At 46.0% G+C, this 27034-nt stretch overlaps 1 protein-coding gene across 1 annotated transcript in view; it reads right to left on the reverse strand.

Annotated features, from left to right (window-relative positions):
• DMRT1 (doublesex and mab-3 related transcription factor 1) overlaps positions 1 to 27034 on the reverse strand; it is a 117200-nt gene that overhangs the window by 38577 nt on the left and 51589 nt on the right. Inside the window, exon 4 of the mRNA XM_062207061.1 lies at positions 8736 to 8880. Within this exon, the coding sequence (XP_062063045.1) occupies positions 8736 to 8880 (145 nt within the window). The remainder of the gene's footprint in view (positions 1 to 8735; positions 8881 to 27034) is intronic.

Raw genomic sequence — 27034 nt, forward strand, 5'->3', positions numbered from 1 at the left:
GTGAACCAGTAAATGAGAGCCCTGTCTATCTCAGTTTTTTTTTTTCCTGGAAGAAAAGAATTAGGTTTTAATCTCTGAATTTTGCAAAGGGAAGATTCTACATGTTCTAAATCCAGGATGTTTGTGGCCTGAGGGTTGCATCCCATGTTTGCTCGTGTCTGATATTCTTTACTGAGTGGTACAGAAAGCCTAACCTGAAGTGGACAAGGTACAGCAGAAAGGACCTGTCCTCCCTTTATTCTTCATTCACAAACTGGGGAGCTCTGCCTGAGAACACAGCTCCATGTGAGGTGCCTGGAGGAACACAAAGCCAAGCTTCCTTGTGTGAGAACACATCTCGATGACTCCTGATAAAGGGCTGCAGAGAAGGCAGTTTATCTCCACAGGTGCGGCCTGAGGAAGTGAGAGCTAGTCTTCACACTTCCCTAGGGGCCCCCTGGAAGTGCCGGCCATGTCTAATGGCAGCCTGGTGGAGGCTGTGTGCAATGGCAGCGTTCGATAAGTTCAGGGCCTGACTGCTCTCAATCTCACCCACAGTTTGCCTTGTGGGGTGCTCTTCATGTGTAGAAGACAGGCTTGAAGGAAATAAGGCAGTCTGCTTGTCCTCATCAAACAGCAAGTCAACTGTTTTCAGTGCTACTCCTTAACATCCTCACCTACTCCTCCTTTTGGTTTTTTTTCCTTTGCATGCCCTGCAAGTCACCAATGTGCTTTACTTAGCAAACATACTATATGTGTGATAGATTAAAAAAAATCTTCAAGAGTTGATACTGTGGCATAGTGGGTTAAGCTTCCACTTCTGACACTGGCAATCCTCGTCAGGGTATCACTTGAGTTCTAGCTCCTGTGTTTCCATTCTAGCTCTCTGCTAATGTGCTTGGGAAAGCAGCATCAGATGGCCAAAGTGTCTGGGCCCCTGCCACCCATGTGGGAGACCCAGATGAAGCTTCTGGCTCCTGGCTTTTGGTGCCAGCTTGGCCCAGCCTTGGCTCTTGTGGCCATTTGAGGAATGAACCACAGGATGGATGATCTCAGTCTTTCTCTCCCTCTCAAATAAAAAAAAAAATCTTTAAAAATACAAATAACTAAATATTAAAAATCTTCAAAGCTACTGTTTGTAAATGAATATTACACATTTAGAATCAGTAGGTTTTAATTTCCTCATTCAGCAGATCATAATGTCTAGCTAATTTCAAGAATTATAGTACACATATGCTTAATTCCAAACAGGGCCTCTTTTGTGCTAAACCTAAGCCTTCCTTAAGGATAATCATCACTTTCATGTGTACAACCCACTGCCAGGCACCTACGGGTATCTCACTGAGATATCTCAGGTCTTCATATCACAACAGCAGAATTGTTATACTCTGTCATGCTTTTATATAATTCTTTTTGTGATCCACACATAAAAACAGACAAAGCTGCCATTGATTCGTTTCAACTTTCCAGATGAGGGATGGAAGCTTTAAGAGATTAAGGGAGCATCTCAGTGTGTGCCCACAACTAGTGACCTGAGCCAGACCACCTCCCTTGGGGTGAAATCCCTCCCCTTCCACACACTGTCCTCCACAGGTCTGGCCACTGAATGCTCCATTTACCTCTCTATTCAAAGCCAAAGTTGAGAATAGAAAGGGTACATAAGGAAAATAGGATTACCAGCAGAGTGCTCTTTGAAATTTAGCAAGTGGGAAAGTCATTTCCTAAAGTGCCCAGTTGAAATTAAACTCAACATTTTCTAAATGTTGCAGAGAATACATTCAGCCTTCATTAAAGCAAGGAAAGGAAAGTGTCAGTGTTTGTCTCTCCTGTGGGCTTGCCGCACAGGCTCAGGGCAGAACACAGATGCAACAAAGTGGCCTTCAGAGTCCCTGAAAGCCAGTTTCCTTTCTGTCTAAGTTTGGTGCACACCTCCCAGGGAGAGCTGCCACATATTATTGAGTTTTTAAGCTAATTACAAGTTGGACACCCTCACAATATCAGTATGGCCTCCAAAAAGTCGGCATCTTCACCCTCCTTTAATAGGTGAGGAACAAACAAGAGACTCCCAGAAGCATGTCTGATATCCCCAAGGCTACACAAGCTATTGACTCATGGATGCATTCAGACCCTAAACACTGAATGCTCTCCCACTCCACAGCCACACCAGGCCTCATCTCCAGGCCAACAGCAGTTCTGGCATCCTGGGTCACGAGCAAGATCTGAGGATGCTGCCAGCTGGCAGCAGAACCTTGGTGTTCTCACACGCCACGCTGGGAGGCTCAGCCAGGTGTCTTCCACGGGAAGTCGAACTCCAGCATGCCAATATTAAGCAAGACCCTTCCCTGGGGTGAAAGTTTCTCTACTATGCTGTAGTCATGAAAACCACAGAGGAGGGGCTTAAAGGAAATCAGTGACACCAGGCATCTGCAGTTATACCAGACTAAAAAACTTCCTGAAGCTGATCAGATTGAAGAAGTCATGTCCGGCAGCACAGAGGCCTCTGCAAGCTGCTGGAATGTCGCAGAAGGGAAGTGAGGACTTCAGCTTAGAGAAGTCCTTCCTCTGATCTTGGTCATCTGACTTCTGTGTAAAAGGTAGATCCTCTGCACCTGGCCTCAAAAAGCTGCTGACACCCTATGTCTGTTAAAAGAAATAATACAAGACACCCCAGGTTTCATAAGAGGCACCTCACACACCTTTATCCTGGAAAGTACACAGGCTGGAATGAAGGCAGGTTGAGGGTATACACAGGAGGCTGCCATGGACGCAAAATGAAGTTAAGGAAGAAAAAAAACAAAACAAAACAAAACAAAACAGGAGGCACCATTTCTGACTTTTACACTGACACTGCAAAATAAATAGACAAAGCAATCTAGGTATGTTCACCTGTACCATGTTAAATATAAATCATTTTACAGGTGTTAACCAACTATCTACACCAAAGATTTATCTTCAAGAATCCATCCCTGGATGTTATGGGCATTGAGAAATGAGCCAGCAGATGGGAAATGCCTGTTTGTATCTCATTCAAACAAGTAAAATCAATAAATAATTTTTAAAAGAAAGGTCCAACCTGTAGAGAACAATGCCTATTTACAGATAAAACAGCTACCCACCTATGGACATGTGTGCTTGTTCATCCCGAAGGGAGGAGGAGGTATCATTTCCAGGATGTTCCAACCCCCACTTGCCAGAGACTGCACTTGTTACTAGGAACTGACTACACTGCTACACAAGCCAACCCTCCACTTGGGCACCAGATCAATGATTTTCAAATTCTTTCTGTGGGGAGGAATTTGCATTGTTTCTTTTTCTTTTTTCAATTTCTAATCCACCCTGCTGTGACATTTTATAAAATACAATAAAAATGAATCACTAGAGCCATAGTGGGGAAAACACACACAGAAAACAAGTATTGGTAAGGATGTGAAGGAACTGCAACCCTCATACATCATGGTGGGAGTGGACATAGTACAGCAGCCACAGAAAAGCTTGGCGCTCCTGAAAACACCAAATATAGAATTACCAGTGACCCAGCATTCCACCCCACGTTTATGCTAAGAAGAACTGAAAACAGGTACTCAAAGACTTGTGCACAAATGTCATAGCATTCTTTTGTCACAATAGTCAAAAGAGACAAACAATCCAAATGTACACAAACTAATAAATGGATAAACAAAATGTTATGGAATACTATTCAGCCACTAAATGGAATAACATACTGATCCATGCTACAAGGTGGAATAACTCACAGCGGATTACGGCTCAGGAAACAGAGAATGGGGAGTAACTACTTAATAGGCATGGGTTTGTTGTTGTTGTTATTTTGTGGGGTGATGAAAATGTTAGGAACTAGATAAAGGGACAATTGCCCAGCAATTTAAGTGTACTAAAACTATAATGGTTAATTTTTGTGTTAAGTGGATTTTCCTTCAATAAAAAAACAAATTACTAGAAAACAAAAGACAAAAATACACAAGCCCTAACTTCTATTAGACTCAACAGACATAAAATAAGTCTATTAAACTGCAAGGTGGTCTCTGCTTCCTCTCATTCCTTTCCTGGGCGCTTCTCCTGGAAAAACTCACACCACCACACGGCCCTGCTCTAGAGATGCAGCCCTGATCTCAACCTGTGCTGCTTCTCAGGGTCACTGCTACGGCAAGTGTGCCCCCACGCACACCCTGCGCCAGCACAATTTCCCCCTACTGGACTTCTCTCTGCCACACGGAGCCCTAGGAAGCCATCTCTCCCTGTAACAAAAGAGCACTGCTCCTCCTTGAACTCATCCCCTCCAGTTCCTGCCCTGCTTCTGTACTGTCTTACAGCAAAGTTTCTCGAAGAGCTGTCCATACTCACTGCCCAATCCCTCTCTCCCACTCCTGAATACAGTCAGGCTCTGGTTCCCACTGCCCCATTCAAGTGGCCACTCAGCAAGGTCATTGGTCATTTCCTCCTGTCAATAACCAATGGTCAACCTCAGCCCTTATATCACTGAACCCATCAGTATTATTTGGCTCTAATTATTGAAATAGTTGTCCTTGGCTTCCAAGATGCCACACACCTGCAGCTTCACTCCTCTTTCATGGACTGCTCATCATTGCTCCCTGTTGCTGGATCTCCCTGTCTACTAGAGCTCTGACCACTGGAGGGTCCCAAGGCTCAGTCCTTGGTCTTTATTCTCCATCTACATTCATTTCTCTTGGCAATTCTGCCCCCACTCCATCTTCAAATAAAATCTATGCAATGAACTTCCAAATTCCCATCTCTAGCAGGGATATTTCCCCTCAGATTCAGATCTAACTCCCACTTGGCTGTTCACTAGGATGGCTCATAAACATCTCAGACTTTACGTGTGCAAAACTAATCTCCTAATTTTCACAAACCCTTATTTTCCCATGGTCTTCTTTACCCCCAATAAGTGGAAACTCTGATCTCCTTCTTGGTCAGTTCAAAAAATGTGCAGTCATCCTTTGACCCTTCTCTCTTCCTCTGTCATATCCCAAATCCATCAGCACATCTTGCTGGTTCCATCTTCTAGACACATCCAATTTTCACCATTTGTCACCACCACCATGCCTGCATGCTGACTCCACTACCCTCTTTTGCCAGAATTATAGCCATAGCCTTAGTCAAATGCATTTCCCTGCTTCTCCCTTTGCATCCCTACAGTCTTTTCTTAAAACAGTAATCAGAGTTATATTTAAAAATCACCAGGCACACCACTTGGCTCAAAACCCTCCCATGGCTCCCCATTTCACTAGAAATAAACACCAAGTTTTGCAATGGCTTACAACATCTTACAGGACCCAACCCCACACCATCCCTGTGAACCATATGACTCAGTTCTTCAGATGATAAGGCCAAGATTATCTTTACAGAAACTGAGACACATGAATTTAATGAACAAATGTATATTTAAGTGAGACTGAATGAAACATTAAACCTTCTGAAAACTTTTTCAGTTTGGAATTCTCCACTTAGAGTAACTGACATGTTTTTTAGAAATCGTAACTCCTTCTCTCTGTTTCTCCCTCTCACTGTCTGTAACTCTACCTCTCAAATAAATAAATAAAATCTTAAAAAAAGGGGCGGGGGGGAGCTGGTGCTGTGGCACAGTAGGTTAATCCTCCACCTGTGGCGCTGGCATCCCATATGGGTGCCGGGTTCTAGTCCCAGTTGCTTCTTTTCCAGTCCAGCTCTCTGCTGTGGCCTGGGAAAGCAGCAGAAGATGGCCCAAGTCCTTGGGCCCCTGCACCCGTATGGGAAACCGGGAAGAAGCAGCTGGCTCCTGGCTTCAGATTGGTGCAGCTCCAGCCTTTGCGGCCATTGGGGAGTGAACCAAAGGACAGAAGACCTTTCTCTCTGTTTCTCCCTCTCACTGTCTATAACACTACCTCTCAAATAAATAAATAAAATCTTAAAAAAAAAAAAAAGAAATCGTAACTTACTCATTAAAGCAAGCAAGCAACCAAAAACTCTCAACTCACCTTGACAGAACTACTGAACGGAACTGGTTATCAGCTGTCCTTTGCCAACTCCTCAAAAACAAATATACTGATGTCCCCATCCCCATCCACCTCATCCTGCCCTAGCCTCAGCCCTATTGCCAGAGGGCCTACCTATACCCTAAAGTGCTCCTTTCTGTGCCAAAGCTGATGATAAAGCTCAGGCTCTCATGTCCCCAGAAAGGATCAGTGCCATCTCCTTGTTCCTGAACACAATCTACCCTCCTTTCCCAGGTTTTTGTTTTTTTGTTTTGTTTTGTATTTGACAGGCAGAGTTAGACAGTGAGAGAGAGAGAGAGAGAGAGAAAGGTCTTCCTTCCATTGGTTCACCCCCCCCCCCAAATGGCCGCTACGGCCGGTGCACTGCGCCAATCTGAAGCCAGGAGCCAAGTGCTTCCTCCTGGTCTCCCATGCGGGTGCAGGGCCCAAGGACTTGGGCCATCCTCTACTGCCTTCCCAGGCCAGAGAGCTGGACTGGAAGAGGAGCAACCAGGACAGAATCCAGCGCCCCAACCAGGACTAGAACCTGGGGTGCCAGCGCCGCAGGTGGAGGATTAGCCTAGTGAGTCGCAGCACCGGCCCCCAGGTCTTTTTAAACATTTTATGAACCACAGAAGCTGCAACATGGCACATATTTAGAAGTCATAAAGTCACATTTCTTCCAAAAATGAGCTAGGATTTGGCTTTCTATTAATTCATATTCACTATCATAATAGAACTGAGAGTTCACTGTAGTTCTACCTAACTCCCTCATTTCTGGAGCTTGAGCCTCCCGATCATTTATGAATGAGTTAGAACCCCAATTTCAAATGTACACATCGCCCAGTAGGTTTAAAGACATCCCAGATTTTGCTCCTATCAACACTGGTACAGCTGGTCTTTTCTTTCCCGGACTGTAACCTCTTTCCATCTGAGTCGCTTCCTTTTCTGCCATAAATTTAAACACCTCCAGCTCCTCTCCAAATCTGTTCGTCTCTGCTCTAATAAATTTTCTCTTATATTTTTGTCTTAGTCCTGTTCTGAATTTATATCTTTGTCTCAAGAATGCCAGTGCTTCTAAAAATATTCCATTATTCCTGGAGTAAGAAGCTCAGGCAATTTCTCCCTGGAAATGGCCTTCTTTCCTAATTTTTTGAATGAACAAATGTGTCTGCTAATGGTTCATCCCCAGTCTGTGCCCTGGCTCCATCAGGGTAACAATAACGAGTTGGGATTCTGACCTTTCAAGTGAAAAATAATCTGAGATTCATTTATTCATTCATTGACTCTACCAACCAATAAGACAGCAGCAGATAAAAAGGTATGGGAGATGTGCTCTCTCCTTATGAAGCTTATAATCCAGAAAAATACACAGGATCAAAGGTAGTAAGAAAGATCACATGGGTATTTATCATAAAGCATGAATGTTTATAAAACAGAGGTGTGTGTCCACTCCCAAAGGAGGTGATTATTAATAAAAGTGAAAGTGCAGCCGACAATATATATTTCAGTCTATGACAAACTGGTGCGTTCCTCTGACTCCTAGAATCCTTACTAATGGAAGCTTTTATTTATTTTATAAAAGTGAACAACGCACAACTTTCAGAGCTTTTTACTAGTTTATTGTTCTGAATTTGAAATCAAAGCATGATCCTTATTCTCATCCTTTAAACATTTCCTATACAAAGAAACTAGTTCAGGGTGGCATTGTAGGGCAGTGGGTTAGGCCACAGCCTGCAACACTGGCATCCCCTACCAGAGCACAGGTTCCCATCCTGGCTGCTCCATTTCTGACCCAGCTCCTTTCTAATGCACCTAGAAAAGCAGCAAAGATGGCCCAATTGCTAAGGCCACTGTCACCCATGTGTGAGTCCTAGATGGAGCTTTGGGCTCCTGGCTTTGGCTTGGCCCAGCTGCAGCAATTTGGGGAATGAACCAGCAAATGGAAAATCTGTTTCTCTCTTTTTCACTCTGCATTTCAAATAAATCTTTAAAAAAAAAAAAAAAAGGAGCCAGTTCACTACACAATTTGTTTAGAAAACAAACTTCTCTTTATGTAGTGCAGGCCCAAGTGTTAGCAGATCAATTTCTCTTCCAAGTCACTTCTTCCTGCCTTGATTTCTACCTTTTCTACCTTCTACTGTGGTTGTATATACTCCTCACTCTCCTAGATCAAAAGGTGATGCCTACCTATAAAGAATTTAAAAAACAGGATCTAGAAACACAGCAGTCATGCCTATCATCACACGGTAAATGCTGGGGAGAAGGTTAAAATTGAAATTGAGGAATTGTGTATTTCAAAGGGCTTTGGTTCATTAAACAGTCATTTTTTTATTTTAAAGCCATAATATCAGAGTTATTTACACTGTGACTGCATAAACTCTGAGATTCACTGTATTAAAAAATGTTTATTATGTTATTGTTTTCTCCCTCTACCCAAAAGATGAATACATCTTCAATTTCAAAATGAGAAACTTTAGGAAACAAGTCCTCAGTATATAGAAACTCACTTCACAAAAATAACAGGGCTTCAGCCGCATCAGAAATGGCCCTGCAGTTCACATTGATCCTCTAGAAAACGCATTTTCAGTTTTTGAAGGGAAGCCTCTCACCTTATTGTTGTCACTCCAGGTATCCACAGAGTAATAAGTCAGCCAAGTCATTCCATAACTACAGGCTTTAAAGGATGCTTCCTTCAGCCAGCTATAAACTTCCCAACAGCTCCCCACTGATGCGTAGCTTCTGTCCACCCCAAACCCAGACACCTACCACTTGCTTTGGTTTCCGAGTACGACGGGCCGTCCTCAAATGTGAAGATCTGCGAAACGCTCTGGCCCAGGTAAGAAGGAGGTGGGTAGTAAGAATGCATCCTGTACTGCGAACTCACGGGGTGGCGGTTCTCTGGGTTTTTCATCTGCTTAAGAAAAAAAAAAAGGGGGCGGGGGGAGAAGGAACACACTGAGCTGAAATCATACTTTAAAATTCCTATGAAAGAGGCCGACGCCATGGCACACTAGGTTAATCCTTTGCCTGCGGTGCCGGCATCCCATACGGGTGCCAGTTCTAGTTCCGGTTGCTCCTCTTCCAGTCCAGCTCTCTGCTGTGGCCCGGGAAGGCAGTGGAGGATGGCTCAAGTGCTTGGGCCCTGCACCCGCATGGGAGACCAGGAGGAAGCACCTGGCTCCTGGCTTTGAATTGGCGTAGCTCCAGCCGTTGCGGCCATTTGGGGAGTGAACCAATGAAAGGAAGACCTTTCTTTCTGTCTCTCTCTCTCACTGTCTATAACTCTACCTGTCAAATAAATAAATAAAATCTTTTTTAAAAAATTCCTACAAAAATTGCCTAATTCTTGGGCTGGCATTGAACTGCCTACACTGCCAGCATTCCACATGAGCATAAGTTTGAGTGCTGATGCCTCTACTTCCAATCAAGCTTCCAGTTATTGGCCTGGAAAAGCAGTGGAAGATAAGGGCTTGGGCCCCTGCCACCCACATGGGAGAACTGAACAGAGTTCCAGGCTCCATGCTTTGACCTGGCCTACCCCTGGCCATTGTAACCATTTGGGAAGTGAACCAACAAGAGGAAGATCTCCCTCTCCCTTTTTGTCCTTCTGTCCCTGTAACTCTGCCTTTCAAATAAATGTATTTTTTAAAAGTTGCCTAATTCTTTAATAATTTTATTTCCTTAGTTGAGAACAGCCTATTAAATGTGAAAGTACCTTGTGCCTGGAATGCAACCTTCTGGTACACTGGCCCCAGAAATACTACAACTATCCCTCCTGAAGGTGCCATTTCTGGTTTGAGGTCCCCTGGAAAGTGCCCCCTGGTGCCATGTTGCTTGGTTAACAAGTGCTACAGAGGACAGGGTGGTGCAGAGGGCAGAGCACTGTGTAGGGGCCAATAGGATCTGCTGAAATGCCTCCTCACTTCTTTGACCTGGGCAAGTTGCCAAACCTCTTGCCCTTTCCATATGTGTAAAACTGGCCTTGTATCTTGGTGACCTGACAGTGTTTATAGGAGGGAAACATCCAAAATGACCGTAAAGGGTGGGTATTGGGTGCAGAGATCAAGCTGCTGCTTGGGAAGCATGCTGCACCCTGTACAGGAGTGCCTGGCTTGAATCTCAGCCCTGCTCCAGATTCCACTTCCTGCCACTGTGCAGCACAGGAGGCAGCTCGTGATGGCTCTGGTACCTGAGCCCCTGCCACCTGGACTGGATTCCCAGGTTCTGGTTATTTGGTAGAGAGGAGCAGCAGATGGAGGTCTCTCTCTGCCTCTCAGATAAAATAAAATTTAAATATAAGAAAACCACAACTGACTGTACAACAACAGGCAAGCTGTGTGAAAAGGGAAGTTCCTGCCACTGGTGTGATGCTGTGTTGGACCCTGTCATCCAGCGTCCATTCCCACCTCCTTCCAGGCTTTCCCTGTGGCAAGGGATGAAGTTCAGGGTCTGCACGCTGCAGGTGATTTGGATTCTGTTAACTGGACACATGGGGTGAGAACAGGAAGGCACAAGCCGTCCCTCTAGCAGCGGGGGCAGCTGACACGTGGGCCAGGCAGTCATTTGTTTTTCTGGCAACCAGACCCTGCCTTTGGGACTAGAAGGCAGCTTTTATGTAAGGAGCAGCTCCCTGAAGCTTCCTGACTTCTTCATTCAAAGCTAAAAAGACGTGACCTGTTAGCTTAGAAGGGGCTCCCACTTGGGCTGACTGTGGAAAGGTCCACTTCAACCAGCCTCTAGAATTATTCTGTTTCCTGCATGAATTCAGGGACAGACACTGAGCAGTCAACTCACGATCATTATCTTTTCTTTAAATTTTTAAAAAGATTTATTTATTTATTTGAAAGGCAGAGTTACAGAGAGGCAGAGGCAGAGAGAGAGAGGTCTTCTATCTGCTGGTTCACTCCCCAAATGGCCACAACAGCCAGAGCTGCGTTGATCTGAAGCCAGAAGCCAGGAGCTTCTTCCGGGTCTCCCACATGGGTGCAGGGGCCCAAGGACTTGAGCTACCTTCCACTGCTTTCCCAGGCCATAGCAGAGAGCTGGATTGGAAGTGGACGAGCCAGGACTCGAACTTGCTTCCATATGGGAATGGCAGCACTGCAGGGGGCAGCTTTAACCACTATGCCACAGCGCTGGCCCCATGATCACTATATTCAGGCAAGAACACAGCCAGACTCCAGTGATGTGTACTGCCTTCAATCAATCAAATTTAGGCTAGGTTGTTTGGCCTAGTCATTAAGCTGTTGGTTCAGCACCTGCAACCCATATCAGAGGGCCTGGGATCAAGGCCTAGCTTCACTCCCAATTCCAGCTTCCTGATAATGCACACACTAGGTGGCAGCAGGAGACAGCTCAAGTAGTTGGGTCCCTGCCACTCACCTGGAAAACTTGAATTGAATTTTGATCTCCTGGCTTCAGTCTAACCCAGTCCCAGCTGTTGCAGGCATGTGAAGAGTGAACCATCAAATGGGATTACTCTGTCACCAAGCTTCTCAAAACATTTTTTTAAAAAATATGTAGTTCGAAAAATCAAACTTACCTGATATTCACTTTTAAGTAAAAGTCAACTGGGACCAGCACTGTCGCATAGGAGATAAAGCTGCCACCTGTGACAGGCATCCCACATAGGCCCAGGTTTGAGTCCCAGCCCCTACTTCCAATTAACAGCTCCCTGTTAATGTGCCTGGGAAACCAGCAGCAGATGGCCCAAGTACTTGGGTCCCTGTCACCCATGTGGGAGACCTGGATGAAGTTCTTAATTCCTGGCTTTGGTCTGGTACAGCCCTGGCTGCTGTAGCCATTTGGGGAGTGAACCAGGGGATGGAAGACCTCTATTTCTCCTCTTTCTGCTTTTCAAATAAGTAAATAAATAAATCTGTCTTCCAGGGGCAGACTTGCTGCTACCATAATGAGGGAGCCCAAGTTAGGCCACCCCATTAAGGAGTCATAACATTATTTAAGAGGGCAGGACAATCCAAGGGAGTGGTTTACTACACAGAATCCAGGGATTAATTAAGCCACTGCTTCCCAGGGCTTGTCTAATGGGTGTGCAAATGCCCTGGGGATCCTGTTAAAATGCTGATTCTGGGGTCAGCACTGTGGAAGGTTAAGCTATCAATGCTGGCATCCCATATGCAAGTGCTGGATTGAATCCTGGCTACTCCACTTCCGATCCAGCTCCTTGTTAATGTACTTTGGAAGGCAGCCGAAGATAGCCCTGCACCCACGCTGGAGACCTAGATGGAATTTCAGATTCCTGGCTTCAGTCTGGCCCAGCCCTGGCCTTTGTAGCCATTTGGAAGTGAATCAGAAGACAGAAGATCTCTTTCTGCATGTGTGTTCCTCACCCTGTCACTCTGCATTTCAAATAATTAAATCTTTTCTTTTAAATGCAGATTCTGAAGAGTCTGTCTGAGTGGGCCTGAGAACCTGACAAGCTCTTCAGAAATGCTGCTGGCCTCCAAATCTTGTTTTGGTCACAAAGGGCTCTCTCACACTCAGACCCTCTGGAAGGACCTTCTAAAACACTCTTAGACAAACAAAATCTCTGCTTACCAATTGTTTACAACTATAAAGTTCCCACCTGAAGGTGGGGGAGGGAGTAGAAATTATGCAAATAGCAGCTTTTAATTTTCATGGGTAACTTTTATGGATAAAATTCCCCTAGAGTGGAAGTGGGTATTGTGGTGCAACTGGTTAAGTCACTGCTTGCAAGGTGGCTGGCATCCATATTGGAGTGTGCTTCCCCTGCTTTTGATCCAGCTTCCTGCTAACATGCCTAGGAATGCATCAGATGATGGCCCAAGGATTTGGGTTCCTGTCATCTGCATAGGGGGTCTGGGTAGAGCTCCTGGCTCCTGGTTCCTGGATTGGGCCTGGCCAAGCACTATTTGAGAAATGAACCAGTGGATGGAAGATCGCCCTCCTCCTCTCTCTGTGCCTTTCAATTAAATGAAACTTAAAAAAAAAAATCACCCAGAGCTGAAATTGTTTTCTTCAGGGGTCGGTTGCCATGCAGAACTGCTGCAGTGGTAATAAACTCAAAGCACACTGTGGACTGAAGAGCCATTTCTGCCCCCACAGACTTCCCACAGGTCAATTACACAGCCTGAGGAACGAATCTGGAATTAGAATTAAGGGACCACCCCTCCAGAACTGAATGCCATGGTATAAAGAATGGGGTCTCCCAGCCTGAGTGCTGAGTTAGTCACATATCCTTCAGGCCTGACAATATTTGCAAGTCAGTTGTTCAAGCAAAGTGTTTTTGAATTTTCTCTGTGTACAAAAACAAACGAAAACCCAGATAGGATTTGAGCCTGCAAGCTCTGCAGAACTTTAACCTGTTTCAAAAGTTTATACAGGGGCCAGCATTGTCCTGGCTGTTCCACTTCCAATCTAGCACCCTGCTAATGTGCCTGGGAAAGCAGAGGAAGATGATCCAAGTGCTTGGGCCCCTGCCACCCCTGTGGGAGTTCTGGATGGAGATCTTGGTTCCTGGCATTGGCTTGGTCCAGCCCAGGCTATTGCAGCCATTTGGAGATTAGGTGGATGGAAGATCTCTCTCTCTCTGTAACTGCCTTTCAAGTAAATACATCTTTAAATAAAATAAAAATTCACACATTTTATAAAAAGTTTATACAAAGCATCTTTGAAAAATGTTTGGGCTGGCGCTGCGGCTCACTAGGCTAATCCTCCGCCTACGGTGCTGGCACACCAGGTTCTAGTCCTGGTCGGGGCGCCGGATTCTGTCCTGGTTGTTCCTCTTCCAGGCCAGCTCTCTGCTGTGGCCCAGGAAGGCAGTGGAGGATGGCCCAAGTGCTTGGGTCCTGCAACCGCATGGGAGACCAGGAGGAAGCACCTGGCTCCTGGCTTCGGATCGGTGCAGCGCTGGCCGTAGCGGCCATTTGAGGGGTGAACCAACGGAAGGAAGACCTTTCTCTCTGTCTCTCTCTCTCACTAACTCTGCCTGTAAAAAAAAAAAGAGAGAGAGAGAGAGAGAGAAAATGTTTGAAAAACATTCCATAGGGTCAGCAAATGTTTTATTGTAAACGGCCAAACGGTAAATACTTTAGGCTTTGCAAGCCATACATTCTCTAAGCCATTGCTAAAGGAATGGGCACGGCTGTGTGCCAATAAAAGTTTATTTATAAAAATGTGCACTGGTGCTGAACCTTGACTCCTGCTAGAACAATGAGAAGAGGGAGCCCAGTACTGGGGCCTAGCCTCCCCACCAAAGCATACAATTTAACTGGACTGTGACGAACCAGGGTCCTAGGTCTTTTCTCTCCCTCCTTCCCTCTCTCCCTCCCTTCCTTCCTTTCTCTCTTTCATTTGAGAGGCAGAGTTATAGACAGAGAGAGGGAGAAACAGAGATAGAAGTCTTCCATCTGCTGGTTCACTCCCCAAATGGCTGCAATGGCTAGGGCTGGGCCAGGTCAATGCCATGAGCCTGGAGCCTCTTCTGAGCCTCCCATGTGGGTTCAGGGGCCCAAGAACTTGGGTCATCTTCTGCTGCTTTCCCAGGTGCATTAGCAGCAGCTGGTCAGAAGTGGAGCAGAAGGGCTTGAACCAGCACCCACAGGGGATGCTGGCATTGCATAAAGCGATTTAACCCACTGTGCCATGACACCAGCCACCCTAGGTCTTTTCAAAGCTCTCCAGGTAATTCTAACATAACACCAAGGTTGAGAAGCAGGCAACTACTGCTACCACCACTCCTTCCACACACCTGAGAAGCAGGAAACACCAACATTCCCATACTGATTTAAAATGCTAACGGTCAAGTCTGGTCAACTGCTGCCAATCCCAGTGTGAGTATTATTCGAGGAGAGCTCTGGATGAATGGAAGAGGCCTATTTTATTTGTTACTGGAAAAGACAAAGTTTCAAATCTAGGCATATGCTCATTTCCCATATTAATTATATGCTCTAAAAAACTATCAAATAACAAGAATTATTTGCAAACAGATATTGAGTTATTTGTATATAAACATTCAATTTTTCCCATGAATCCTCAAGATCACTGAACTATAAAAAGACTTCCAGCTAGGGAAGAAAAAGATACAAAGGGTCAGACTCCATTTGAGGTTACTAAAATGTGAGCTCACTGAGGTCATCTATCACTCCAGCTACATCCAGCTCAGAGAATAATCCACAAATGCTCATTCACATGACAAACTGCACCCAAGGAAGAAGGACGGCCCCATGTTTCCCAGAGCACAGGACAACTGCTGAAGCAGAAGTTAGAACTTCCCAAAGGCCCAGGAAAAGGTGTGGCAGAATATAATTAAAAACCCCAAATCATTTCCTGCTCCCTTCAAATTAAAATCATTATAATCATCACAGACCTGATATTTATGGCTTAGACAGAACTGGGAGACAACAAAGGCTTTAGAACCTGTAGTTCTCACCTGGAGGCTGTGCCTCCCCCCCTCCCCGGGCAGGCATCTGGTAGTGTCTGGAGGCACTTGATGGTCACACCTGAGGGGCATCTGGCAGCCAAGGCCAGGAAGGCAGCAACAGGACAATCCCCACAATAAAGAATCACCTGCCTCCATCCCTGTCTCACCAAGGCAGAGACACCCAGCTCTAAACTCACCTACTTCTCCACCCCCTGGCGCTCAGCCCCTCACTCCCAGCTACAAGAAAACAGCAAAGGTCTCCTGAGGAACAGATGTTGCCAGCAAATCAGAGGACCTGCTCAGTTCTGCAAAAGGGGTCTGTATTTTTCCCCTTCATGCAATGCTGCCTTGTTTCTTCTTGGGATTCTATTTTTTATTCCGTTAAATTAAACAAATACCCCAGTAAAAGCTAAAACCTAGGATTCCAGTGAATTATGAGTGCCATTATTATAAGCATGTGTGGTAGCTGGCAAGCTAGAGGCATGTTTTATAATCTTATTACCCACCCCGAGTCTCTGAACACAGAGGAGTATGACCTACAGAAGAGAGCCTGGCTAGTGGGGCTCAACCCCAGGGGAGCACCAACTGCTGGGAGCACATAAACTGCTGAGCAGTAAACCCCAATCACAGCTTTCCTCTCACCCACCTCACCCACCTGATTTTCTTTCTTTCTTTTTTTTTTTTTTGACAGGCAGAGTGGATAGTGAGAGAGAGAGAGACAGAGAGAAAGGTCTTCCTTTTTGCCCTTGGTTCACCCTCCAATGGCCGCTACGGCCGGCGCATCGTGCTGATCCGAAGCCAGGAGCCAGGTGCTTCTCCTGGTCTCCCATGCGGGTGCAGGGCCCAAGCACTTGGGCCATCTTCCACCGCCTTCCCGGGCCATGGCAGAGAGCTGGCCTGGAAGAGGAGCAACCGGGACAGAATCCGGCGCCCCAACTGGGACTAGAACCCGGTGTGCCGGCGCCGCAAGGCGGAGGATTAGCCTGTTAAGCCACGGCGCCGGCCCTGATTTTCTTTCAATTTGTTTATTTATTTGACAGGCAGAGTGACAGACAGAGAGAAGAGAGAGAGACAGGCAGACATACATATCTTTCATCCGCTGGTTCACTCCCCAGATGGCTACAATGGCTGGGTCCAGGCCAGGTAGAAACCAGGAACCAAGAAATCCACCCAGGTCTTTCAAATGGGTGGCATGGAACCAGGTATGAGTCATCTTCCCTGCTTTCCCTGCTCCAGGAAACTGGAGCAGAAGTGGAGCAGCTGGGACTCAAATCAACACTCCGATATAGCACGCCAGCATGGCAGATAGTGACTTAAACCACTGCATCACAGTGCCGGCCCCCAGACACCTTATTTGATAGAAACAATAACATCTCAACAAAATAGAAATGGTCTGATTGTACTTCTTTAAAAGACAAAAAAAAAAAAAAAAAAAAAAAAAAAACAACTCTGAATACTATTCACAGGTTGTCTATTAGTGCTTCAGATGGGAAGAGCATCTGGTCTTACACTAAACCGAACTTTCCATCCAGATGAACGACTAAGAAAGATCTGTAAAGACTACATTGCTGTCTAGTCAGTGGTTCATTTAGCGAGGCCCAGCCCCATGAAGGTAGAGTTGACAGAAGGGAAGAGTCCTCAAGAGAAGGATCATGCGACAGGATGATGCTCCTCATCGCAAACACTGTGAAGATACCCCCTGCACTGACACAGCTTATAGTCTTAAACTGCAAAAGCCATACCTGGGTGAACATGCTGTTCTGATTAGAGACCTTTTCATACAGGAAAACAGAACTCTGGGAAACTCTAGGTCTCCTGGTGAAACTGAGTGTGGGAGCTGGGGCCAGTTTTGGCCCTCATTCAATGATTTCTTCCATTTTAACAGAAGCTTCATTTCCAACCCTCTAAATGGGATGCTTGTTCCCATGCCCAGCTAACCACAGACTTCACCTATGCAGGTGCTTCACCCAAAAGGCCCCATTTACCTCCTGAAATACACACCTCATCCAACTTCTGGCACTTCGCACATCACAGCTGGGAAGAATGATTTTCACATACAGGCTAAAAATGATTGCTATTACACACACATTTTGGAGGTTACTAAAACACCAACAGGCCAAATGCTCAGCCATGGGACACAAGCAGATTCCCACAGCTAAAATCTCTAGCGCCCTACTTCCTGTTCTGTCCCATCCAGTCCTCTAAAGATTAGTTTTCTCTCTTCTAACTTTATTTTATTATTTTTAAAGACTTATTTATTTATTTGAAAGGCAGAATTACAAAGAGGCAGAGGGAGGGAGGGAGAGAGAGAGATAGAGAGAAGAGAGGTCTTTCATCCACTGGTCCACTCCACAGATGGCTGCAACAGCTGGAGTTATGCTGTTCCAAAGCCAGCAGCCAGGAGTTTCCTTCAGGTCTCCCATGCAGGTGCAGGGGCTCAAGGACCTGGGCCATCTTCTACTGCTTTCCCAGGTCACAGCAGAGAGCTCGATTGGAAGTGGAACAGCTAGGACTCGAACTGGTGCCCAAATGGGATGCCAGCACTGCAGGAGGTGGCTTTTATCTTCTATGCCACAGTGCCAGCCCCCAACTTTATTTTAATTTATGTATTTATTCGAGAAGCAAAGAGGCAAAGAGATAGAAAAAAAGAAAGAGAGAAGTTCTATCTGCTGGTTCACTCCCCAAATGCCTGCAACAGCCAGGGCTGGGTCAGGCTGAAGCCAGGAGCTGGGAACTCCATCGGTGTCTCCCACGTGGGTGGCAGGGACCTGCCTCTCAGGGTCTGTAATTAGAGGAAGATGGACTCGGGAGCCATGCCTTGAATCCAGGTACCTGATATGAGACATGGGCATCTGGATCAGCATCTGAACTGTGTGTAGCGAAATGCCCGCCCCTCTCCTGACTTCATTACCTTCCTCCACAGCACTCAGTGTTTTCTCTCAGCTGATCATTTGATGACTGCCCTCTACTCCCACACTCCCACCAAGACAGAACCAAAGGGCAGAAAGGGAGACGAATTTATGTAGACTCAGGCCCTTATAAGAGATTCCCACACAGCCAAGGGTGAAGGCACTGTTCTGCTTCCAATCTGTTGCAGCCATTTGGAGAGAGAACCAGCAGACTGGAAGATCTGTCTCTCTCTCAAACTCTACATTTCATATAAATACATAAACATTTAAAAAATAATAAAATGTTGGTTCTAGGACTACAAGAAGAACGAAATTTCAGAGGAGGAAAATGAGCATCTATTGGGAGATCTATTCTCTCACTGAGTTCTACTGATGATCATTAACATGGAGAGAAACTGCTCAGAAAGATCACGGAGCTGTTCCACTTCCAAACGCATGATGTGGGGGAGCCAGAAGCTCCTGATATTCTGACTGCACCAACCCATCTTTCTGATTTCAATGAACATGTCTGCTTTTTATAAAGATCCACTTGCAGTCTTTGGCCTTTAATATCTCCTATTTTCTCTGCTTCTGGAACAAATAAAACACTTTTTGTTGTGATAGTCTGAAAATGAGAAGCCAAGAAGCCCAAACCACACACTCAGAGGCTTTGATTTTAGGACCCGAAGTACCAAAGCATCCATACCACATACACCTTGATGGACAAACCTAATTAACCTTTGCTACTCTGTTCCAACCTACTGTTGTAGACAGAACCAGTGACCCAGAACCAATATGTTACCATCAGAATCTCCACTGCGATGACACCAAGAGATATAGCCCTATCAGCAGTATCGGGAGAGAAGCTCTGAGAAATAGGGATTCTATTCATGTCACACATGAGCTGTCAGAAACATTAGGATACTTTTAGCATAAATCAGTAATGTGAAGGGTATCATAAGAGAACTGAACATGACAGACTGCCTGGAGGGCAAGGTGCGACTGCCAGGGGCCACCTGCCAATAGAAGCACTCGCATACTCAGGCTTTCTCCAGACCAGGACCAAAGTGAGAAGGCAGGCTAGGGACCACTAGTGGGCAGGAAAGACATCTGCAGGAAACAGGAAATGACCAAAAACCTGCTTTCTTTAAATGTGTCTATCTCTGTGTGTGTGCATAAGACACAGAAGCAGGCCTGAGAGCCAGCAGGTTTAGTGATTCTCCAGAATGTCAAGGCTACATACAAAGAAAACCAAGAAACACCTGCCGCCCTAGGAGGAAGGCAAACCTGCCCTCTGCAGCCAGGCCAACCTCCTGCCCCTTGAGTTGCACATCCCTGAGCCTCAGGCTCCTCTACCATGGAAGGGGTGAAGCATTCTTGACAGGGCTGTGTTTAAGGATGAAACAGACACGAAGTACCCAGCTCCGTCAGGCAGCTCGACAATGTCCCCCTTGCACTTCCCCTTTTCCTGAGACACTCTCCCTGGTTTGGTCAGGGCATCAATGGGAGCACTGTGGTCATCTTCTGGAACTCCACTTCTGGATCTACTACCAAACTCTTGGGAGAAAAAGCTTTCCCTTGACACACTTTAAATATGAAGTACTGTGTTTGGTGTTGGAAGGAAGTCTCCATTCTCTGAAATTTTCCTTCTTCCCAAATTCTAAAAGTTGGAACATCAATGATCTGAGACACACCGAGGCAGCTACAGAGAAAGTTCCAAACTGTCACAATTTTTGGTTTTATATAAATACTTGATACAGAATTAAGATGACAGCTGCCTTCCTTCTCCCAGTACTGGTTTAAGAACTGCAAATTGGGGGCTGGCACTGTGGTGCGCTGTGTTAAGCTGCCACCTATGACACTAGCATCCCATGGTTCAAGTCCCAGCTACTCTGCTTCCAATCCAGCTTCTGCTAATGAGCCTGGGAAGGCAAAGATGGCCCAAGTGCTTGGGCCCTCGCCTACCACGTGGGAGACCTGGATGGAGTTCCTGGCTCCTGGCTTCAGCCTGGTCTAGTCCTGACCACTGCAGCCATCTGGGAACAAACCTATGAATGGAAGCGTGCTTTCTCACATGTGCTCCATTCTCTCCCTCTCTATATCACTCTTTCAAATAAATATAAAAATAGTAAACAAACAAAAAACCAAAAATCTGTGACTTGCCAAAGGCACTATGGGAAGGAAAATGATGGAAAACAGTGTGAAAATTAAAGAAGTAATACCATTTTTCCCTTCTTTCATTCTACACATAAATAAATCCCAAACACTCTACACAAATGTACTGCATCTTAAGGGTTAGGCCCACAGGGCCACTGTTATTCCAAGGATGGGTTGCTGAGAGCAACCTGTCCAGGGAGTGGGCAATAAGGGGCACAGACTCTCTGCACAGACTTTTAAAAGAGCAATAAATGGGCTGGTCACTCTGGTGTAGCGAGGAAAGCTACCACCTGTGGTACCAACACCAGCATCCCTTATGTCTCCAGCTGTTTCACTTCCAATCCAGCTCTCTGCTGGTGTCCTGGGAATAGCAGCAGAATATGGCCCACATGTTTGGGCCCCTGCCAACCATGTGTGAGACCTGAATGAATCTCCTGGTTTCAGCCTAGTCCAGCCCTGGTCATTGCAGACACCAGGGGAATGAACCAGAAGATGGAATATCTCTTCCTCTTTCTTTCCCTCTCTCTTTGTAACTCTTTCAAATAAACAAATATTTTTTAAAAAAGAATGCAAGCTAATCTGTTTTAATTGTCACCACTCACTGGCAATTCTAAATCGCAGCAGAGAGAAAGCATGTCTCTGGCCCTGTCTCCTGGGGCATCTTCCCAGGGGCATCACAGCTCTGCCCAGGACCTCTCCAGACGCTGGTGGCAACAGCCACTAGAAAAGGATAGGTATCTTTTTCCTTTTTAAAATTATAACCTAAGTTTCTAAGTTTTTAAAAAAGATTTATTTATTTACTTGAAAGGCAGAGTTACAGCGACAGAGAGAGAGAGAAAAAGAGAGAAAGATTTTCCATCCTCTGGTTCACGCTGCAAATGGCCATAATAGCCAGAGCAGGGCCAGTCCAAAGCCAGGAGCCAGGAGCTTCTTCCAGTCTCCTACATGGGTGCATAGGCCCAAACACTTGGCCAAGGGATGGATACCTTTGCTTCCTCTTCTCTCACTCCACCATGAGTTAGTATGTGAGGGTCCAGCACAGTGTCAGGCACTGAGATGGAAATGGCATGAATGGCCAAGGCATGCAAGAAGCAGTTTATTCTCCACACTCTGTAATGTGGTGGAAAATTGTGGTAACCTGATTCTTTTCACTTCTTTATTGAATTTCTAATGCAGTATTTAAAAAAAAACTAGCAGGGCAAATCTGTCTGTCACGCATTCCTGTGATTTGGGTCTTTATTTAAATAAATGAGGGACATTTAACAGACCATAGAAATATGGACTCCCAAGAAATTTAAGCATCACTCATTCGTGCACTTAAACATTCTGAAAAACAACTAATTTTTTTTTATCATATTCACATCTATTTAGCAGAGGAAAAAAGCTAAAGGGGCAAAAAAAATAGATAAACTCTGGCCACCAGCCCAACCAAAAGCTCTCAAAATCTGTGATTTAATTATCTAATTTTCAAGCAGATTACCGACTCCCCAAATGACTGTATTATTTATTAACCTGGTCCTCTTGTACCACAGGGTGGTGTGTGTATGTGTGTGTGTGTGTCTGTGTGTAGCGCATGTTAACAGCCTGGCTACCAACTAGTAATAATACACTTCCTTCTGCCTCCAATTCAATTGTGAAGCAGTCCAGGAAGACACCAGCCTTCTACAAGGTTCTCCAACTCAGAGAGCTCATGGAAGACCGGGAATGAATATACAGGGCAACCGAGGACTCCTACACCTTCCAGAGGCTCTGATATTAGCCCTATCTGGATTTCCTGAAATGCCACTGGACTGCATTAGCCAGGCTGAGAAAGCGACCCCTGACCAAGATCAAGGCCTGCCTAGCTCATTTCCCTACATGTTCTCAGTCACAGCCACCTATTTCCCAATGCCTCAGGTTTCCAGATGCCAGTTCCACTTTCCTCTGTAGTCCCTACCCTTGTAACTAAAATGCCCTGCAAAAATGTCTTTCCTGGGGCTGGCACTGTGGCATAGTAGGTTAATCCTCGGCCTGCAGTGGCAGCATCCCATATGGGTGCCGGTTCTAGTCCCAGCTGCTCCTTTTCCAATCCAGCTTTCTGCTTATGGCCTGGGAAAGCCGTGGAAGATGGCCCAAGTGTTTGGGCCCCTGCACCTATATGGGAAACACAGAGGAAGCTCCTGCTTCGGATCACCCCAGCTCCGGCTGTTGCAGGCATTTGGGAGTGAACCAGTGGATGGAGGACCTTTCTCTCTGTCCTTCCCTCTATCTGCAGCTCTACCTCTCAAATAAATAAATAAATCTATAAAACTTTTTTTTTTAAAGTCTTTTCTTGCATACTGCTGTAGCTAAAGGACATTCAATGCTAGCCTCCAATGCTGCTCACCATGTCTTCCTTAGCTTTGGCTCCAAAGAACTGCCAGGAATATTGTTATCATGGGCACTAATTCCTACTGAACTGCACTCACTGCAGGGTCAAAAGCATGCCATCTGAGAAGTAAAACAGCCTGTTCCTTCAAGGAAAGACAGAATGAAAAGTGGGTGGTGACTACTGGGCTCATCACTTGTCATCAGATAAAAGGAGACACAGCAGCTGCACCCTGGAGAAGGTGCACAGATAGGGTGCAAGCTTAGTACAAGCACACCAGGCCCATGTCATCCAGGCTGCAAAGCTTCCAAGGGGTGCCCGCTGCTCCACACAGGCCTGGCTGGCCAATGGTTTTACTCTCAATTAGATTAAGGATGCAAAGGTTCCCAAACAAGCTCATGGAAAATGTGTATCATGAAAAACTATGCATAGAGTGTAATTTTTTTGTGTGCCGTAGTAAACTTATCTTTGAATTCCATTTTTTCCATAAGCTTTTGGAGGGACCTTCCTAGGTGTTAAAGGCCCCCGAAAACTGGGTTTATCATTTCTCCTTAAAGGAGAAGCAACTCGTGAAGAATGTTTCAGGTTCTTATAGGCACAGGTGAAGATGGACAGATCACTTCCGACGAAGCTCACAGCATTGGTGCGGTGGCTTCCCAAACCTGGAGGTCCTGACACTCTCAACTTTGCAGACTTTTCAGCTTCCTACTGCCTGCCATTTCCTTACACAGAAGATTCTGCAAAGCTGGCCTCCTAACCCGTCAGGCCCAGCCATTACGGCTTCACTGTATACCAGACGGCAGGACCTCACAGGGCTGCATGTGAGAGAGTTCCACAGAGGTCTCTGAAGCCCTCTGCTGAAGTCAAGACAACACACTGATGCTCTGGATCTTACAGAACAGTAAAGTGCAGGGGGGGGGGGGGAAGCTGGGAGACAGGCTCAAGCTTTTCAACTGTTTATATTGCCATGTAAGCACATTTATTAAAAACAAACAAAAAAACTGCCACTTAATAAGACCATCATTTTCCAGGGGAAAAATGGAAAGGCACAGTCTCAATAAAAACACTCTTCTGGGGTGATTGTTGTGGCGCAGTGGTTAAGCTACCACTCAGGATGCCCATACCCCGTATCAAGAGTGTCTGGGACCAAGTCCTGAGTGCTCCACTTCCAATCCAGCTCCCTGCTAACGCATCCTGGGAGGCAGCAGATCACCCCCAAGTACTGCGGTTCCTGCCACCCACACGAGATATCTGGACAGTTTCCAGCTCCTGGCTTTGGCCTGGCTGCTGTAGTCATTTGGGAAGTGAACCAGGGTACAGAAGATCTCTCTCTCTCTTTTTCTCTATCTTTCTGTCTCTATCCAATTCTGCCTTTCAAACAAGTAGATAAATCCTTTTTTTAAAATCCCCACTTTTTGGAATTAAATAATTTATCCTCACTTGTCCTGTTTTCCTCACTTCTCTGTGAAGCAGCTCTGGCAATATCCTGAATATACCAGAGTGTACTGCTGGACACCTTCCCAGGAAAATAAAGAAAAGACAGCAATGCCTGTACCTACCTGAACAATGAGCTAGGGACATAGTGAGAACTGGATGTATTTAGAGGGAAGAAAAATGTCTGGATCAGTATTTTCTATGAAATGTCTACTTATCTAGAAACTTCTAAACAAGCAGCTACAAAATTATTACAATTGTGGGTTCGCAAAAGTGGCCAAATGCAGAACAAATACTCCACATCAAAGCTATGAAATATGTAATAAAGAAATCCTTCTATCCTCAACAGAACGTTACAGTTCTGTAATTCCTATGTGTAACCAGATTATGCCTGTAAGTCTTCACAACAGCTCAAGGCAAATATCGGATCTATATTCAGTCCTTTAGTCTCAGAACAGAAATCGCTATCAAAAATTTCCTAACTGGCCGGCGCCGTGGCTCAACAGGCTAATCCTCCGCCTTGCGGCGCCGGCACACCGGGTTCTAGTCCCGGTTGGGGTGCCGGTTCTGTCCCGGCTGCCCCTCTTCCAGGCCAGCTCTCTGCTGTGGCCAGGGAGTGCAGTGGAGGATGGCCCAAGTGCTTGGGTCCTGCACCCCATGGGAGACCAGGATAGGCACCTGGCTCCTGCCATCGGATCAGCGCGGTGCGCCGGCCGTAGCGCGCCAGCCGCGGCGGCCATTGGAGGGTGAACCAACGGCAAAGGAAGACCTTTCTCTCTGTCTCTCTCTCTCTCTCTCTCTCACTGTCCACTCTGCCTGTCAAAAAAAAAAAAAAAAATTAAAAAAAAAATTTCCTAACTAAATGTGTGCTCATAAATTCCTCTTAGGACTTCCTGTAAGCCCTGTCAGCTTTTTTTTTTTTTTTCCTAGAAGAAAAAGTCTATCAATGCTTGCAACAGACAGTGGCTAATAATAAGTTTGTTGAAAAAAGAGAAGCCAGGGCTAGCCAACCTGCCAACAGCACAGGCCACTGGACAGGCAGCCTTGGGCGGCATCTGGCTGTAAAGAACTGCTGGCCGAGGGTGGGAGCCAAGTCAGGCTCCTGAGTCAGGCTCCCCCCACTCAGCCCAGAGCCACCTGGAGTTCGATGTGACCAGATACACATGATCCTGGGGGACCTGACTGTGGAGCTCAGTGGCCTGAGGCAGGCACAAACACTGACCTGATGTTTCTTGCTTTGTCGTGAAAAGTGGAGTCGATTCTGTAGTCTACTATCTTTTTCCTACTCTAAGGAAAAAAAGCCTTAAGAAAATTTGAAAATAATGATTGCTAATCCTAACTGCGTCCCTGGGAATGGGAGTCAAGTTTAAATCTTAACTTCTTCTTAGCCACTGCCATTGCTGGACCCTCCTGTGAGTACAGCTTTGGAGAGGGTTGAGACCTGGATTAAGCCTACCCTCCTATCCCTCACTTTGGCCCTTTAGCTGTTGCCAGTATTGGGGAGTGAACCAGTCAGCATATAGGATTTTTCTGTCTCCAACTCTCAAATTAAAAAAAAAAAAAAAGGAAAGGAGGAAGGATGAAAACAAGAGCCCCATCAAGCTGTTCCTTAGAAGTTTCAGAACACGAAGTGGCTGGATGTGCAAGGTGTCCAAAGTCACTGGGTTTTGCCTGGCGCCGTGACTCACTTGGCTAATCCTCCGCCTGCAGCGCCGGCACACCAGGTTCTAGTCCCGGTCGGGGTGCCAGATTCTGTCCTGGTTGCCCCTCTTCCAGGCCAGCTCTGTGCTATGGCCTGGGAGTACAGTGGAGGTCTCCCTGCACCCGCATGGGAGACCAAGAGAAGCACCTGGCTCCTGGCGCCAGCCGCAGCGGCCATTGGGGGGTGAACCAACAGAAAAGGAAGACCTTTCTCCCTGTCTCTCTCTCCCACTGTCCACTCCGCCTGTCAAAAACAAAAACAAAAAACAAAGTCACTGGGTTTTCTAAGCACCTTGCCTGGCTAAATGGTGCTGGATCACCATCCCAGGAATGCCCACAAGGGGCGCCCTTGTCTGAGCTCCAGGTCCCAGATGCCTGAATTCTGCTCACAGGACTAGTGAGGTGATCCTCAACTTTTTCCGCAGGGAAATAGCAGCGTTCTCCCCAAGACCCACTTTTCACAGTTTTGGCCTGTTTAGTGATGGATCCCCAGCACACAACAGGCTCTGATGATATCACACATGAGCACACTCCAGCAAAGTGCATGAGTGTTAGTGGGCAACTGTATCTCTGACACTTCAGGCTGATACCAAAATCACCCCTCAAAGATGAAGGCCACACCCTAACTGTGGCTGGAAGGTGAGTCTAGACACCTGACGGCACAAGCTCCAGAAAAGCTCAAGCAGCCACTGCTGTGGGGACTGAAAGGAGATCCCAGGTTCGCCTCAGAGTCCTCCCATATTTATTTCTGCCCCCTTGATATGCACCTTTGCCTTGTCAACCTGGTACAACATGTTTATTTAAGAGAGAATGTTGCCGTGGAGGAGTGCACAAAGCAATAAACAGCTTTTGCAGGCAATTAAATGCAGAAGGGAAATTGAGCTGCTGGTCAGCGGAACCAGCCATTCATCGTGAGTTTGTTCCTGTGTCACAAATGTTATTCCTGTTTCACAACAGGACAGGAATCTATGATTGGGCCACAAATCTCCACAGGCTGCAGACAGACTGAAAGCGATTAAAGCAGCTCTCAGTGCACAGGGGATTAAATGAAGAGCTTGGGTATTCTGGAATGCTGACCCAGGAGACTCCTCGATTTTTAAAAATATTTACTTATCATTTATTTGAAAGGCAATAT

The sequence above is a fragment of the Lepus europaeus genome, chromosome 12 (genome assembly GCF_033115175.1).
Source record: "Lepus europaeus isolate LE1 chromosome 12, mLepTim1.pri, whole genome shotgun sequence".
Lineage (NCBI taxonomy): Eukaryota > Metazoa > Chordata > Mammalia > Lagomorpha > Leporidae > Lepus > Lepus europaeus.